The sequence below is a fragment of the Oncorhynchus mykiss genome, chromosome 5 (assembly GCF_057628025.1).
Source record: "Oncorhynchus mykiss isolate SJ-2025 chromosome 5, ASM5762802v1, whole genome shotgun sequence".
Taxonomy (NCBI): Eukaryota; Metazoa; Chordata; class Actinopteri; order Salmoniformes; family Salmonidae; genus Oncorhynchus; species Oncorhynchus mykiss.
This window is the reverse complement of record NC_143026.1, coordinates 34,069,395-34,087,426: the sequence shown is the minus strand read 5'-3', so window position 1 is coordinate 34,087,426 and position 18,032 is coordinate 34,069,395. Positions and strand designations below refer to the sequence as shown.

At 45.1% G+C, this 18,032-nt stretch overlaps 1 protein-coding gene across 8 annotated transcripts in view; it reads right to left on the bottom strand.

The window, feature by feature from the left end:
• LOC100136128 (retinoic acid receptor RXR-alpha-A) overlaps nucleotides 1–18,032 on the bottom strand; it is a 261,205-nt gene that overhangs the window by 99,343 nt on the left and 143,830 nt on the right. For 4 of the 8 annotated variants that reach the window (XM_090234575.1, XM_090234576.1, XM_036977327.2 and 1 more), the window contains exon 2: nucleotides 15,967–16,167. In XM_090234575.1, coding sequence (XP_090090701.1) covers nucleotides 15,967–16,167 — 201 coding nt within the window. The remainder of the gene's footprint in view (nucleotides 1–15,966; nucleotides 16,168–18,032) is intronic. The other 4 variants (XM_090234577.1, XM_090234579.1, XM_090234578.1 and 1 more) reach the window with 1 other exon arrangement.

Sequence of the window (18,032 nt, the reverse complement as noted above, 5' to 3'; positions counted from 1 at the left end):
CTCATGTTGTCTTTTTGGTCTCGTCTCCTTCGCTCCTTCTGTTGTGACTGTGCACATTCCCATTTACACACACACAAAGCCCCTCCCTCCACCCCACACCAAGCCCCTCCCCTCCACCCCACACAAAGCCCCTCCCTCCACCCCACACCAAGCCCCTCCCCTCCACCCCACACAAAGCCCCTCCCTCCACCCCACACCAAGCCCCTCCCCTCCACCCCACACAAAGCCCCTCCCTCCACCCCACACCAAGCCCCTCCCCTCCACCACACACAAAGCCCCTCCCTCCACCCCACACCAAGCCCCTCCCCTCCACCACACACAAAGCCCCTCCCCTCCACCCCACACCAAGCCCCTGCCACTCATGACAACAAAGATGAGAGATCACTTGTTCCTCCCTGAAAAGTGGTTTCAACTCGCTATTTGCATTTGAGGTTTGGTCCAACAGAATCGGTAATATGGACACCGAAAGGCATTGAGACATTTTACTCTAATAGAGGAGTAGCTAACCTTTCTAAGGATACCCTTTAAATGTCTCAACTCCTCAAACTGAGCGCAGAGCAGACTACTAAAACAGGAGTATCAATGAACATTGATTCTGGAAAATTCATGCTCAGTTTGTCGTGCGCAGCATTGGGGTACCACATATCGCAAGCAGCATTTTAGCTAAATACTGTTATACTAGCTGTCTGGTCTGTGTTTCATAAATGTGCAATAAGCATAAAACACACTTAGATAAGGAATTGGCAACTCATTCTCAGTCTGAGAAATTAGGCAGGCCACTTGATTTTAACATCTGAACAAAGTGGACAGGCTAGCATGGTGTTCAAACAGTTGGAGATGGACAGAAGAGTGTGTTCATAACAATTCAACTGTTCTACCTTGTTAGCTAACACATAGATCCAAGTTGGTTAAACTTGAAATATACAGATTAGCTGGCTACTCACTAGCACGTGGGCTTGTGCTTGAGAGACCTGTGCCCATTTTCTATAATGCCTGCTATAAAAAGTTTGTCATGAATATGCATTATGCAAGGTTCTCGATACATTTTAAACAAAAAGGGCATTTTCATAGACATCCACTCTACCTAAGACTACAATTTCATAGATCTAAGAAAATACACATAGTACATTCTCTCACACACACACACACACAGTCAGAAACACACACGCACGCACACTCACACACCAATAAAATCCTCCGACCCTCTCTCGGCTAACGTGGGCCTTGTGTTTCCGGGGTTGGGGTGCAGCTCAGAGACGTGTGACGCATTATGACATATGACCTCGGGGTCAACGTAGAGAGCAGGAGGTCACAGGATCAGGCAGCTTGATTCATGAAGCAGCAGCACAACGCTCCCTCTGTCACTCTACCACTGCCTCTTCAATAAGACCTCCGCCAGGGGCTATGAAACTTTATGGACCTGAACATCAGAAGAAAACATCCATCCACGGGGAGCACAGAGGACAGGACACATACACACACACGCACGCACACACACACACACACATACACGCACGCACACACACACACGCACGCACACACACACACGCACGCACGCACGCACGCACGCACGAACACACACACACACACACACACACACACACACACACACACACACACACACACACACACACACACACACACACACACACACACAAACACCAGCACTAGTGTTGCACGGTATACCAAAACTTTGCAACTTTTTCGATACTAGAACATGAGAAACAGTTCGGTACTAGAATTTGTGTTACTTTCGGTACTTCTGTCAAATGTGTCTCACGTCATATACGAACTGAGAGGATCGAGTCTGTCTAGTTATTTGTCTGAATCTTCTCAAGGTGGCAGTAGTAAGCTAGCCAGGCTACTTGCTCTTGCGCATGCGCATGCAGTAAATACAGTGCGAGCCACTTTTGAGAAGCAAGCGAGAGGAGAGAAAATGCTGACAACATGGCTTCTTCTAACGAAAACATCATACCGTCACGCCCGGAACTTGTTGACCAAACCCGTTTCAGAAGCGAACTATGGGAATACTTTGCTTACAGAGCAGATGATGAAGGCCAGCCCGCCGAAACAACTATGGGAATACTTTGCTTACAGAGCAGATGATGAAGGCCAGCCCGCCGAAACAACTATGGGAATACTTTGCTTACAGAGCAGATGATGAAGGCCAGCCCGCCGAAACAACTATGGGAATACTTTGCTTACAGAGCAGATGATGAAGGCCAGCCCGCCGAAACAACTATGGGAATACTTTGCTTACAGAGCAGATGATGAAGGCCAGCCCGCCGAAACAACTATGGGAATACTTTGCTTACAGAGCAGATGATGAAGGCCAGCCCGCCGAAACAACTATGGGAATACTTTGCTTACAGAGCAGATGATGAAGGCCAGCCTGCCGAAACAACTATGGGAATACTTTGCTTACAGAGCAGATGATGAAGGCCAGCCCGCCGAAACAACTATGGGAATACTTTGCTTACAGAGGAGATGATGAAGGCCAGCCCGCCGAAACAACTATGCAAAAGGTTTTGCAAAGCAGTGCAGGGGAGTTTTAGTTCCAAAATGACATAATAAACTTTTACACTAAATTCAAAATGTTTTGGGTGACAATGCTATTGATGCGATTTGATTGGTGTGATGCCAAATCCAAACTGGCCTCCCTTGGGGGAGGGATCAATCAATCAAATGCTATGTCATACTCTTTTTGTCCAGACAGCACCAGATACATGTGGTCCACATACTGAGACAGAGGGGCGCTGTTTCCCTCGCTAGTATGATTTCTCCGGTGAGATACTGTAGATACAGCCAATTGCAAATTGAAGGAAAATTATGAAAACACAGTGAGAGGGAATTGAAATAGCTTTATAATATATATATATATATATATATATATATATTTATTTTTTTGCCTATTTTTTTTGTGAAGCCTGGCTTCCCTTGGCATCCATGAAGAAACTGCCACAATGTCAGAATTATGTCCATTTCTTCTAAAAACATGTCTAACCTTATGCTTAACTCTAACCTTAAATTAAGACAACAAAAAAAAAACATTTTTGTTTTCATAAATTATTAAGATATAGCCATTTAAACTTTGTGACTGTAGTAACTAGTGACAACCCAGCTCTGGGCGGACCAATGCACCCTGGGAATCCTAGTATGCCGTGTAAAATCCATGGTATTTCTATGGTGTGTACACTATTGCAATATAGAAGCTTCAGAAATTAGTTTGAAAGTGTTTTTTCTGTTGTTTTGTAACTATTCATTTAATACATTTAATTATTTAGCTGTAGTGAATAATTCATGTAATTTGACCTAATATTAAAGCCATTGATGAGCAAATGAACCCTGATATGTATGACATTACATTTAAAACAGTTTAGATGTCATTGTACAATTATTTTGTGTGCTCTGAGTCTCAGATATGGTTTTGTATAAGGAAAATTGAAGATGTTCTTCTGTTATTTAATATGGTGTTTCATTTTTGAAAGAAATGGAATATAGAATAGATTACATTCTATTTTATATTTTAGTTGTTATACCAGTACTCAACATATTGTTTAATGTTTTAAAAAATAAAGCCCAGTGCTTCTATTACTTTAGCTAGATTTTTTTGCTGTGGTATCGTTTCAGTGTAGAGTATCGTACTACTAAACCTGCTATCGGTATCGAAGTCCAAATTTGGGTATCGTGACAAGACTAACTCTCACACACATTGGGTATCATGACAAGACTAACTCTCTCACACACACACACTCCACTGTATTTTCATCTGCCTACATCACCTAACGCTGACAGCTCGCTGCACACTCAGGCAATCAGTTACACAATGAGTCAAGATTAAAGGTGAATTGAACCAGAGGGGTCAAAGGTTAATGACTCCCGAGCTGATCTGTGTACGTTCCATAAACAAAACAACAGAGTGAATCAGGAGTCTAGACTGTCTTTATTGGCTTAGTGGTGGGGAGCGACGGTGCATCATGGCAGACACATTTGATCTAATGGGAGAGAGAGCAGTCTGTTCGGCTCTGATCTGATGAGCTCTATCTCTCTGATGGAATAATGAGATATATCAACTGTCTGGGCTCTGGCCAATAGTAGTGAAGTAAAAGATAGTACAATCTGGGTAATATAGGACAAAGATTTGGGTGTGTAAGTGTCTGTTTTCATTTGTGTGTGTGTATTTGTGTGTGTGCCTGCACGAGAGTGCATATATGTGTGCGTGTGAGCTAGCATGTGTGTGTGTCTATTTTCCCTCACCTCCCTGTCCTTTCCTTGATTTCCAGGCAGCAGCAGCACACAAACAGGAAGGCTGAAGGCCCTGCATATCTTCCTGGTGAAAGAGAGAGAGGCACAAAGGGAACCCTGCTATCTAACACCAGTCCATATTAACAGTTGATGATAGCAACAACAGGCTGAGGGAGGGGGAGAGGGGCAGGGCTGTAGGCCCTGTAAAGGTGAACAGGTGGGGAGACAGACAATGGTCCTGACGCCTGTTCATGGCGCGATACGTACCAATGTACCATCTCTGATATGACTTGTCGTGGGATCATTACTTCCTAACAGGATCAAAAGCTCTTTTCAACCCAAAAGAAATCGGAGCCAGATGGTCCAGAGAAAAAACACTCAGCGTTAACGCTAATGTCTACTTGCCTCCCCCGCTGTCCTCAGATCCACTGGCTGGTAGTTGATGAGACCCTAGTCCCAGTGTGTGTGTTGGCTGATAGACGGGTGTTTCTCATGCCGCGGTATCGGATGCGTACGTCTGAGTTTGAATAACGGAGCTGGGAGTGCGGCGTTGTTGGGTAAAAAGCGCAGACTGTTTGCTGTTGATGTGTAATTATCAGGCCCAAAACACACGTGTCCTCTCTGCATATCCCAATACTCAGGAACAGATGGTGAGGAGGTGTTAAATAAACACTAATGGATGCTCATTATCAGCGTGCGTAACAGGCAGCTGCCGCGCCCCCTATTTCTGACACAGGGATTCTTCAAAATAACAGGCCACAGGAATACTTTACATCTGAGACAGAGAGAAGAATGAATAATCAAGCAAAACCGAATGTGGTTTCCAGGACAGAGCTCTATGCTGCTCAGCCTCTTTGTAATCACTGGGCTGGGATACACACACAAAGCCCTAATTCCAAAGCGCTGTCAAGCACAGCTGGAATGACAGTTGTCCACTCTCTGATTGAGTTGGAGGGAATCAATGCAGTCCACACAGCCACACAGCCACACACACACAGCCACACACACACACACACACACACACACACACACACACACACACACACACACACACACACACACACACACACACACACACACACACACACACACACACACACACACACACACACACACGTGCACAGAGAGAGAGAGAGAGAGAGAGAGAGAGAGAGAGAGAGAGAGAGAGAGAGAGAGAGAGAGAGAGACATTGAATGCAATATACACCAACTGAGAAGGCATTATGTAGGCTATTCTTTAGCCCACTAAGCCCTTCTTCTAAAATCCCTTTGTTTAGCCTGTGATCGGACATCTTTCCTTGACAAGCATTAACAGACAGGGACAAAATGTTCTGAGGCAGGCAAACGGCTTGGTTTCATAACCACCTAGATGAGTGCAGCACTCTGCAACAAAGTCACGTAGACACTTAAAACCCTTTCCTGGGCAAACCTTCTTTTCAAATACCATAGGGGAAAACAGGGTAGACACTTAACCCTTTCCTGGGTGAACCTTCTTTTCAAATACCCAGAGGGGAAAACAGGGTAGACACTTAACCCTTTCCTGGGTAAACCTTCTTTTCAAATACCCAGAGGGGAAAACAGGGTAGACACTTAACCCTTTCCTGGGTGAACCTTCTCCTCAAATACCCAGAGGGGAAAACAGGGTAGACACTTAACCCTTTCCTGGTCAAACCTTTTCCTCAAATACCCAGAGGGGAAAACAGGGTAGACACTTAACCCTTTCCTGGGCGAACCTTCTCCTCAAATACCCAGAGGGGAAAACAGGGTAGACACTTAACCCTTTCCTGGGCAAACCTTCTTTTCAAATACCCAGAGGGGAAAACAGGGTAGACACTTAACCCTTTCCTGGGCGAACCTTCTCCTCAAATACCCAGAGGGGAAAACAGGGTAGTCAGGTGAGAATGAGTCACACCCAGTGAAGGAAAGAAATAAGAAAGATAGAGAGACTGAGGGGACTGTTCTTTTAGTCTCTCTCTAGACACTGCTTTGAATCTCCCTAGCACACTCTTATCATCAAGCCGATACAGACCCTTATAGCTGACATTTGTCAACCAAGAAATGTGATCAAATTGGTCAAATACCAACCAACAAAATGAGCCAAATATAGTTTGACTTTCCTTTGTCCTCCCCAGGCATATCCCTCCCTCTCTCCCTCGCCGTCCCTTTTAGATTCACTCCCTTCATTACATGACCACTGCAGTCAATTAGCTCAATGTCAGCGGCTGTAATGGTCTTGTGGACATGATGCCCCTGTGGGGTTTGTTTCACTATGTCACACAGACAGGGCTCTGCTCCCCCTGTCCCCCGTCCAGACCCACAGACATATTGACTGACTCAGCTGAGCGCATTGCACTAAAGATCAGCTTTCTGCAACAGTTCCCCTCTGTCCCGCAGCTCTGAGTGGACCAGGGTGGAGCAAGACAGGGTGCTTGGTGAGGTGGGGAAGGGGATGATGATGGCGGGATTTGGGTAACCCAGATGAACTAACAGAAGTTGCTCTGGACACTTCAGATTGAGTCCGGGAGGCTATCAGAGACGTGGTGGCTGAGTATGTCACCAAGTATGCCGTTTCTAAGAATCGCTGTCCCTGTCTCTGTCCCAGACATCAGAACTAAATTTTGGATCCGGCCACACTGCTCTTTACCTAGAATACCAGCAGCTGTTTCCAGACCAGCGCTGTGTCCCAACAAGACATTTCCATTAGCCGTTGCATTACCACTCTCAGAGGAGGAGCACATGGGAGCTGCCAACACGTCTTCCCCGGGCTCCCTCACCATCCCAGCATGCACCGTCCTGGCTACATTAGCACACTCGGGTGGGCCTGTTGCTGGGCGGGAGAGACATGTGACATTGAGAGGTTCAGTGCTTTGGCCCAAACCCCCTCCCATCCCTCCTTCCCTCCAACCCAGCTCCCCAGCTCTCCTTTGAAGGCGAGGGGCCAAGGCGAGGGGTGGGGCTGTGCTGTGCTAAGGTGGGTGCGACCAGCGTGGCAAGGGCTCCAGTGCTGACCTTCCACTTCATGAGATCGGCTTCGGTGACATTCGGATCAAGCGCTCGCCATGGCTGCCTCCCCCCTCCCCCACTGCAGAGCCAGCTATAATGCCAAGTGTGTCCGATCGCTTTAGCATCAAAATACCGACAGCTCCCGCCTACCTCCCCCTTTCTCCCCACCTGCTCTCTCCCCCTCCCCTCTCTCTCCCCCTTCTCCTCCTCCAGGGAGCAAGAGTGGGATGATCGGCGGTTCCCAGTGCTGAGACGACAGAAGCAACTGACCATACAGTGAACAGGGAGAGGCACAAACAGGAACAAGCTCCCTGTCCCCCTCTAAAGGACACCTGAGCTCCCCAACCCACCTCTGACTTACACACAGCCCAGTGAACAAACAAGAACAAGATTGACACAGATCAAGAGGGACACACGGACCATTCAGCAGGAACATTCAGCAGGAACATTCAGCACGACCATTCAGCAGGAACATTCAGCAGGAACATACAGGAATCTGCATCCTCAGTCTGCAGTATGGAAGCCCCGTGGAAAACTTGACAGAAGAATATAATTGAGTTTCCACTGGCTACGTTCAACAACTTAATAAATCAATCTCCTTGTTTCCTATTTGGCTGATTCTCAAAGAGAGAAGAGTTCTAGCAGTCAACAGTGTGATTATGAAACTGAGAGAACGAGAAGGAAAAGGGTATCTGATACAGAGCATTTTGTTATCGCTGGCAAGGCAGTCTCCATATTGGACCCAAATGACTTCAACCAACGGTCCGCTCCAAACTACACTCCGAGGCCCCATAACATTACAGAGACCCCCAGCCAAAGGTTTTCACATTCTTTTGTTGTTGTTGTTAAGAAAGCACCTCTAGGCAGGACTGCTGTGATTCCAGCACAGAGAGGGAAGCACACATAGGTCCGGAAGAAAATACAAATCGATAAATAAACCATGTGAATTGGCTTTTTCCTTTGGCCTTGTCCAAAATGTGTGACCCCTCTATTGTTAGCTCCAGATGGCCGGTGCAAGTCCTTTGGATTCCAGTCAGTCCAGTTCAGCAGAATGAGGAAAAACTAAAAAAAGGACCCTAACAGATGACATTGCTATAAATCATAACCAAAACTATATTGAATGTCCCCTTTAACCATTGTCCCCAGAAACCAGTTCGTCACTCAAAGCGAAAATGGCCTCTACAGTTTGTTTTCATAGAGGCTAAATATGATTGCTTTTCCTTTGATGACTTCTCGTCCTCATCGACTCCCTTGGCCAATACATGATCCTTTTCTGGCACTATGGCATGCATTTTCTTCCCAGCAACTGTATGTTTGTTTGGGGCCGTACAGTACATCTTGAGCTAGCATGTTAGGTTGAGGGGAAGGGTCTTCTAGAATGTGACAGAGACACACACTGAAGTTTCTTTACCATCGCTCCCATCGTCCTCTCATGTTTATCAGTGGTAAAGAGAGGCAGATGGCGGTCTGATGCCCCCACCACAACACTAAGTCCACCCCCCGCTAATAAACACATGGCATTCACTATCAAACCTCTAGAGTCAACAGAGAGAGCTGGAGTGACAGTCAGAACAGCCTTTCTTCCTTTAATATCTTTATCAGGGATGATGAGAGCTAGTCACACCACACTGGGGAGAGAGCAGCTTGCACTGAGCACGGCTCAGATATCTGGGTTAAGATGTACATATTCATTTATATTCATGGCGTTCATTAGTTTACCCATATATTTCAGAGGAGTACTCAGAGTGCCCCTGCTGTGGTTAACATACTGTACTGTATTAAGCAACATGGGGCCGCAAGAATGAGAACTTGCCTATTTCTGTTTAATGGATGACAGAAAAAAGGGTGTTTTTCAGATGCAGCTACACTGAACATCTTACTCCAGGGTTGGGGTCAATTCTGTCCGGATTTGGAAAATGTGATGTATTCTTAGTTTTGTGAACAACACTGCGATTTAATACTCACATTTGATCTCTAATTCTTGCATTGAATGTGTGTTTAGTGAGGCATTCTGAATTGATCCCAACAGTCTTACTGTGATAATCATTAGAGTGAAAACAACATTCTGCCTCTCCGGGGTGTATGATGAGGGAGAGACGGTGTGGCTCTATGGCTAGCCCTCCATCCCTCCATCCTCCCCTCCCTCCATCCCTCCATCCTCCCCTCCCTCCATCCTCCCCCCCCTCCATCCTCCCCTCCCTTCATCCCTCCATCCTCCCCTCCCTCCATCCTCCCCCACTCCATCCTCTCCTCCCTCCATCTCTCCCTCCTATGGTTTGAGCTGTAACAATGAGATAGCATTTCAGTGGGATGGTTCTATGCAGGGATTATGGGCTCAGAGAGTTATCAAAGGCTTAGTTACTGTGATTTCTCCTGACCTGTTATGGATGGCTGCCGTCACTCTGTGCCAAGGTGAAGCCCCTGGCGTTCTAGCTGCATCCTGGCCTGCCCAACCCGCTGGCACACTGGCTGGTGGTGAAGACAGCCCAGTACATCACTGGGGCCGTGTTCCCACCTATCCAGGATATGTACTTGAAACGGTGCCTGAGGAAGTCCTGCAGCATCATCAAGGACCCCACACACCCCAGCCTATGAGCTGTTCTCTCCCTTAGCGCCGGGCAGACCGTATTGGAGCATGAGGTTTAATACCTGCTGACTGCTGACAACTTGGACTGGACTGACCAGCTGCTCTGATTCTCCGCACCTTAACACACATGTACTCACTCATGCACACACCCACACACCCACACACACACACACACACACACACACACACACACACACACACACACACACACACACACACACACACACACACACACACATATATATACATTCAAGCTACCCACACATCACAATTACTGCTACCATACTCTTATTTACTATTGCTAATACAGCACAATTTAAACACTTGGCCCCCAGTCCCTCCTTTCTCTGATACATGTGTAATATTGCACTATAAATTGTGCTTTCCTGTATTATACCAATGCTAAAAAATGTTATTATATTCTCCTGAGCCATGTTGAGAATGAACCTGAAAGGAAGCATTTAGTTGGATGGTGCATACCAAGGTTAATATAGTAAACTAAAACTGAAACTAAAACGAATCATGGTGTATTTCGTTGGACAGTGTAAACATTAAACTGAATTTCAAATTAAAAAAGTGGAAAGCTGATATAAATAAAAAACAAATAGAAAAACAAAACTGGAATAACCTTAGTGTATACCATGTGTATCCTGTACATACAACTAATACAACTTGAAACACGGCCCCCTTCCTATGGGAAGGAATGAAATGTCTGCCCATTCCTCTACTCCCTGAAGACACAGCCTGAGATAAGTTATTCACACACCTGTACACATGCAAACACAAGTCATGCATTCATTCAGGTGAGACTCAGTGGACTTGATCAAGTAGGCTACTGTCTCAGTGGATACAATCCCACAGGCATTGAAAACCCACACACATAACTTCACATTCCCACTATTGCTTTAAATAAAAAACATCTTTACATCAGAAGTTGCTTTGTGTTTTCTTCACCACTCCTCCTATATCATGAGAACAAGGCAGAGATGTATGGATTGTGGACTGAAACTGAGCTGCTTCCAATCAGCTGGCGGATTGCTCCACAATAAGCTCTACGATTCAGAACAAGAGAGACAGGAATTCATCAGGCAGGATTTGGGGCCTGTGACATTGTTCCCAATCTTCCCATGTTTACATACTGTGGGGCGGCAGGTAGCCTGGCGGTTAGAGAGGCGGGCCAGAAACCGGCAGGTTGTCAGTTCGATTTCCGGGTCCGAGCCCCCTGCACCTCTCAAAAAACGGAGGAGTTGGGTTAAAAGAGGAAGTCAAATTTCAATTTGAATTTGTGTGCAATTGACCAATAAAGTGATCTCTCTCTAGCTCTACAGAGCTACAAAACAGGGATTACAAACTCACTGCAATGATGTCATATGGTTTGGACATCTCCCTGCATCCCCTGTTTCATCTCGAAAAAGTCCAACTGATTGGAATTTGCGAACAGTGTGGAGGCTGTATATGTTAGGCCTAAAGCCAGTGCATTAGCCAGTATCTGGTGAGTACTATATGAATCTCAACATCCAATTAGCTCAGACTTTTGGCAGAGTTTATCCTGGAAGTGACAGGCCCCAGACCAAACACTCAGCATACTGAGACATCACACCGGTCTAACTGGACACAAACAACTGTTAGGCTATTTTTATTTTACAGTGGGATCAGCAGCCAAATTTGCTGTGATAGTCCAATAATAAGTCTGTAATAAAATAGCCTGTCAGTCTTTGTGGTGGTTGTGGTGATGAATGTGTGTGCAGGGGGCGAAGGCTGAGGCAGAGCACGGCTGTAATCGTCAGCTTGGTGCTCTGGCCCCTCTGGCTCCTGACCCGGCAGGAAGTGGCCAGGGAGTGCACGGACTCCAGCCAGCCAAATAGAGATCAGCGAGCGTGGAGCATGCTGAGGCTAACAACCTCCCTCACCTCTGTGGGACCCCACCCGAGAAAATACGAGGAGCCGGGAGCCACTGGAACCCTCCCCCCACAAACCCGCTGTGTGACCACAAGGTCTACAAACACATGCTGCCTCTCGCTGGAGCCGAACGCCTGGGCCCGGTGCTGATCAAGCTCTGCCGAGTCTGTCTCACAAACAATACACACACACACAACCATAGTACACAAACACAGTGCACAAACACACACACAGTGCACAAACAATCAGGAAGGAGCCAGATTTGTGTTCTGCACTCCTCCATGTTTCCTTACGGTTCACTCTGGCTCAGCTCTAGGCAATAGGCAGGGAAAGTTCTTTCCAAGTCCTGCAGAATTCTAAATGGGCTCCAAATGAATTGGCAGGATTCACGAGGCAGTGAGATAATTCTGAGGCTGGGTAATGAAGTCAGCTACGGACCGTGGCGAGAGCTAATAGGGCTTGGCTTTGGGCGTAATTGCTGCTTAAGCGAAGTCAATAAAGAGGGATTAATCAAACTCTAACCGCACACCTGGCGGCCAGCCCCACTCCAACGCAGAGTGGACTGTGAGAGTCAGTGAAGGGAGGGAGAAAGGGAGGGACCCAGACAGAGGTAGTGGTGCAGTTGAAACGCACCAGAATCCAAACACCACATCCATACTACCCACTCTAATGAAATAAAAAGGGGGAGCCAGCAATCTACTCCAACAGCCCTCCTCCTCCTCCTCCTCCTCCTCCTCCTCTCCTTCTTCTCAAGGCAGAATGTGTCCTGTCACTTGGTCTCTCCAAACACGGACCATATGTGAGTTCAGTGCTGGCAATCAGACTGAATTGTGAAGCAGGCAGCTGAGTTCATCAGGAAAAAATTTGCCTTCCGCTCGGCAGGCCTCTCTCCCATTGGCCAGTCACGAGGCCCGCTCCGTTTGAGGGCACCCCAGACATTCCTGTGGATAATCTTTTCCATTCCTCCGCTCAGCTCCGCGAGGACAGACCAAATCACTGCACAAGGCCTGCATTGTGAGGCCCTTTCAAAAAGCCCTGTTTTAAAGCTCTCTCTCTCTCTCCCACTCGTACACTTCTCACACATTGCCCCAAAAACTTTTTTTCCTCTTGTCTTTTAAAAAATAAACAACAAAATGATTGCTTTTAAAATTATCTCTGGAAAAGAAAAGAGCCCTGAATACTATGTTTCTCACGGTCTCTTTCCAGTAATGGTTTGTTTTTGAGAACTCTAAACAATGTGAAACCACTAAAACCAGAGCGGGACTACATCACTGTGTTGCCGGGAGTTCACCGTTGGAGTCGACTCCCCGGGTGAGGGCAACCAGTCTTCCCAGAATCCTCAGCTGCGTTGCCGCTCAGCACCCCACGTTCTCCACAGAGGCTTGTCATTGTGGCCTTGGCCGGGCAGCCGAGGGACGGGATTGGAGGACAATCACACAGATGTGGGGCGGGTGTGTGTGCTGGATGTGGCGATGGGAGATTTACGGCAACACATTCCATAATTAGATCCATGATTATGACCGGGGCTATAAAAGACAGACTCCAGCTAGGCTGAACATTATGCTACTACTCTGTGTGACTAACAAACCACAACGCCTTTACAGTTATCTCAGCCTCTCTCTCGCTCTCTCTCTAAGAACACATTGCTACTCTGCTCTGAGCAGCTAGGCCACGGAACATTTACCACACCACTGAACATTGTGAAATATCAAAACACTTAAAAGACAAGAAAAGACAATGTGACTCAGTCGCACACATTCTCCTCTCATTCCTTGTAAGTCAACCATGCCTTGAAATAACTAAAAAAAGCACATGGAGAAAGCACATTTCTATACAGTAACAGTTACCATTATAGTTGGTTTGCTAGAGAAGTATCCCGACTATTCTAATTGCTCAGGAAACGTCCCCACCCTCACCAAGGGCTGTGACAGTCAAAAATGTACCAATCAATCACACCAGCCCAGTAACACACACATCTATGGACGAGAAAGAGAAGAGAGCGGAAAAACAAACTGTGTCTGCACCTCACCGATCTTGCTGAGACATGCCCATGAATAAGTATTTGTGGTTGAGAGAGAGACAGAGAGGGTAGTGGGTTCTTGTTCTGCTTGTCGAAAGCTTTTCTATAGCTGCTTTTGTCAATATTGTTCTATTGTTAGACCCATTAAATACACGCTGCCCATTTCGTTCACATGTTCTGTATTGATAGTTGTGAGTGCATGGTGATCTAGGTCATTGACAACTCAACTCCAAACAACCTTTTAACCATTTACACTTGTGGGAATTAGCCTATATGGATAGGGCTAAGTTGAAATGTTTCTTACAGAGGAGATATGAAAAGCATATGCATAACCATGGTAGCAATTGAAAGGGAACATTTTGGAGATTATGGGTAAATTATTAGACCAAAGGTGAGGACACAACAGTTGACCTGACACAAGACTGAATCCAAACAATACACTGTTGATGTGATGTTCATTTTATATTTACAGTACTTTCGCAGCATTTGTTTCTAACGAAATCTGAACATACTCTGGATACATTCAGTAACATGATAAAGAGTATTCCTGGAGAATGTGGGATAGGTGCAACATAAGAGAACAAAATGACAAGGGTTTGAGTGAGAGGACTAACTGGTGTCTCCAAGTGGTCACACACCTCTCTAAAGTGTGCACAGTTCCTGAGTCATTTCAATACACTTGTATGACTCAAAGAAGAGTCTTCAAAAAACAAAATAGCTTTCCTAGCTGTGCCGTTGAGGAACTAGAGCAAGCACACTTGTAGTTGTTTTGTTTGGAACACAACCCTGCATCCCCGCCATCACACAATTACGTTTGTTGTTAACACAATCAAAAAGCTGACCTTTATAAATCACAATCTGGGTCAGGTGAGCATGACTTGAAAACGTGTTATTCTGCCAACATGACTTAGTTCAGTTCTAAAAAAGGATCTCACAGTGTTAGGCTTTCACAAGGCAATTCAGAGAAACAGATCATCATTTTGGTGCACATAAAAAGTCACGAGGGCATTAAGGTGAGTGTGCTTTTCTTCACAATAAACAAACACTCATTGTGTTCAGAACAGCCCAGGGTATGATTTAATCTTGTAACTGTGCATCAAACATAGTGATCATAAATGTTGACACTGTATATGACAGTCGTTTTATGATATGGAAATGTGAAGTCCACATTTGGCCCAACTAGCGGGAGAGATGGGGGCAACTTCTAGTCGTGCACGGTGCTCAAGTTCTGAATGGAGTCAGAGCTCTGACGTCATATATAGCATGTTACTGTACAGCCATTACCTTTCAATTTAGGCATTTATTACTGCCCAAATCTGCCATTTTCAACCTGTGTTAAGGGTATGTGTACAGGGTATGTGTTAAGGGTATGTGTACAGGGTATGTGTTAAGGGTATGTGTTAAGGACTACAATGTGTGAAGCTAACACAGGGCTTTGTCTGTGAGGTTCCAAACGGACTAAAATCACACAATCTACCACTCTCCTGTAAATTCATCCAAGGTGCCACTGTTTGGTTGTTCTGGTTGCGTCGCCTTTGTCCAAGGCGTGTTCCCCTCACATGAAATTGGTGTTAAGTTACAACAAGCCACTCAGTCACGACAAGTGACTCTGCAAGAGGCCCTCCACCCCCAGCCAACGAAGCCACCAGCAGGGCAGGCACACGTACAGCAACAACACAACAACAGCACCGTACTGTCCCTCAATCCCCACATACCAGAGGGTCAGGTTCAGAATGCACTGCTATGCTGACATCACCTGACCCAGCTGCCCTAGCAGGGAAAACAGAGGAGATGAGAACAGAGGCCTGTTTCATAGCACCCCTGTTAACGTGTCAATCACCGGGCCTCCACATGCAGAGACTACATTAATCAGGCTGACTGACTGAGCCATCGCTGCCTAGGAAGAAGCCTTACGGCTCTGACAGCTCTTTACCCCAGGCTGTGTGTGTGCTTGTAGCTGTGGTAAGGAACAAGCAGCTTCTTGCTTTGTGGATATACTACTTTGGCATGACATGTTCAGACAGTAACATGAGTTACAGTAAATGCTCCTACTACCTGGGGTTGTATTAGCATATCAAAGGCATTTTTATAGGTCCATATCATCAAATTAAAATTGTTATACAGTGGATCAAATGTTCTGTATAATGCAGTATACTGTAGAGTATACTATAACTGTATACTCTTTCTATCCACTGGCAAATTTTAGCTCATACTTATTTCATACAGGTGTCTTCCCAGGTGCTGAGTCTGCCATGACGGGGCAGATGGCGATGGGATGTGGAGATGGCGTTGAGTGTTACCTGTAGATATCCGGCGCTGGTGGAGGTGACACATGCCGGTGAAACAGGAGCAGGCCTCCCCCGAGCGGCCACGCTGGGGAGGCGGAGCCAGCGAGCACTGGGGCTTCAGGAACCCTGCAGAGGGAGGAAGAGAGAGATGGAGGGAGAGAGAGATAGAGATGGAGGGAGAGAGAGATAGTCTGTTAGAAAAACATGATAATGATGATAAAAATAGTGACATTAACAGCAGAGAAAGCCGAGCTGAGGGGTGCTCCACACAACACCATATAGACACTGTATATAATCACCACGGCAGTATAGATACTGTATATATTCACCACGGCAGTATAGACACTGTATAAAATCACCACGGCAGTATAGATACTGTATAAAATCACCACGGTAGTATAGACACTGTATATATTCACCACGGCAGTATAGACACTATATAATCACCACGGCAGTATAGCTACTGTATATATTCACCACGGCAGTATAGACACTGTATAAAATCACCACGGCAGTATAGATACTGTATAAAATCACCACGGTAGTATAGACACTGTATATATTCATAGATACTGTAAATATTCACCACGGCAGTATAGACACTGTATATATTCATAGATACTGTAAATATTCACCACGGCAGTATATATACTGTATATATTCACCACGGCAGTATAGAGACTGTATATATTCATAGATACTGTAAATATTCACCACGGCAGTATAGACACTGTATATATTCATAGATACTGTAAATATTCACCACGGCAGTATAGACACTGTATTTCCTCACCAGAGCAGTATAGATACTGTATAAAATCACCACGGTAGTATAGACACTGTATATATTCACCACGGCAGTATAGACACTATATAATCACCCCGGCAGTATAGATACTGTATATATTCACCACGGCAGTATATATACTGTAAATATTCACCACGGCAGTATAGACACTGTATATATTCATAGATACTGTAAATATTCACCACGGCAGTATAGACACTGTATATATTCATAGATACTGTAAATATTCACCACGACAGTATATACACTATATATTCATAGATACTGTAAATATTCACCACGGCAGTATATATCAAAATGCCTAGGAAGAAGTATAGATACTGTATAGAAGTATAGAAGTATAGATACCCCATTCAACTGTATATATTCATAGATACTGTAAATATTCACCACGGCAGTATAGACACTGTATATATTCATAGATACTGTAAATATTCACCACGGCAGTATAGACACTGTATATATTCATAGATACTGTAAATATTCACCACGGCAGTATAGACACTGTATATATTCATAGATACTGTAAATATTCACCACGGCAGTATAGACACTGTATATATTCATAGATACTGTATATATTCACCACGGCAGTATAGACACTGTATATATTCATAGATACTGTAAATATTCACCACGGCAGTATAGACACTGTATATATTCATAGATACTGTATATATTCACCACGGCAGTATAGACACTGTATATATTCATAGATACTGTAAATATTCACCACGGCAGTATAGACACTGTATATATTCATAGATACTGTAAATATTCACCACGGCAGTATAGACACTGTATATATTCATAGATACTGTAAATATTCACCACGGCAGAATAGACACTGTATATATTCATAGATACTGTAAATATTCACCACGGCAGTATAGACACTGTATATATTCATAGATACTGTAAATATTCACCACGGCAGTATAGACACTGTATATATTCATAGATACTGTATATATTCACCCCGGCAGTATAGACACTGTATATATTCATAGATACTGTAAATATTCACCACGGCAGTATATACACTGTATTTCCTCACCAGGGCAGTATAGACACTGTATATAATCACCATGGCAGTATCCCTCCCTATGCTTATTTAGATATAATCCCTCTGTAAATGGTATATTCCCACTGTAATCAGCCTATACTCCAGAGTTGTATGTTT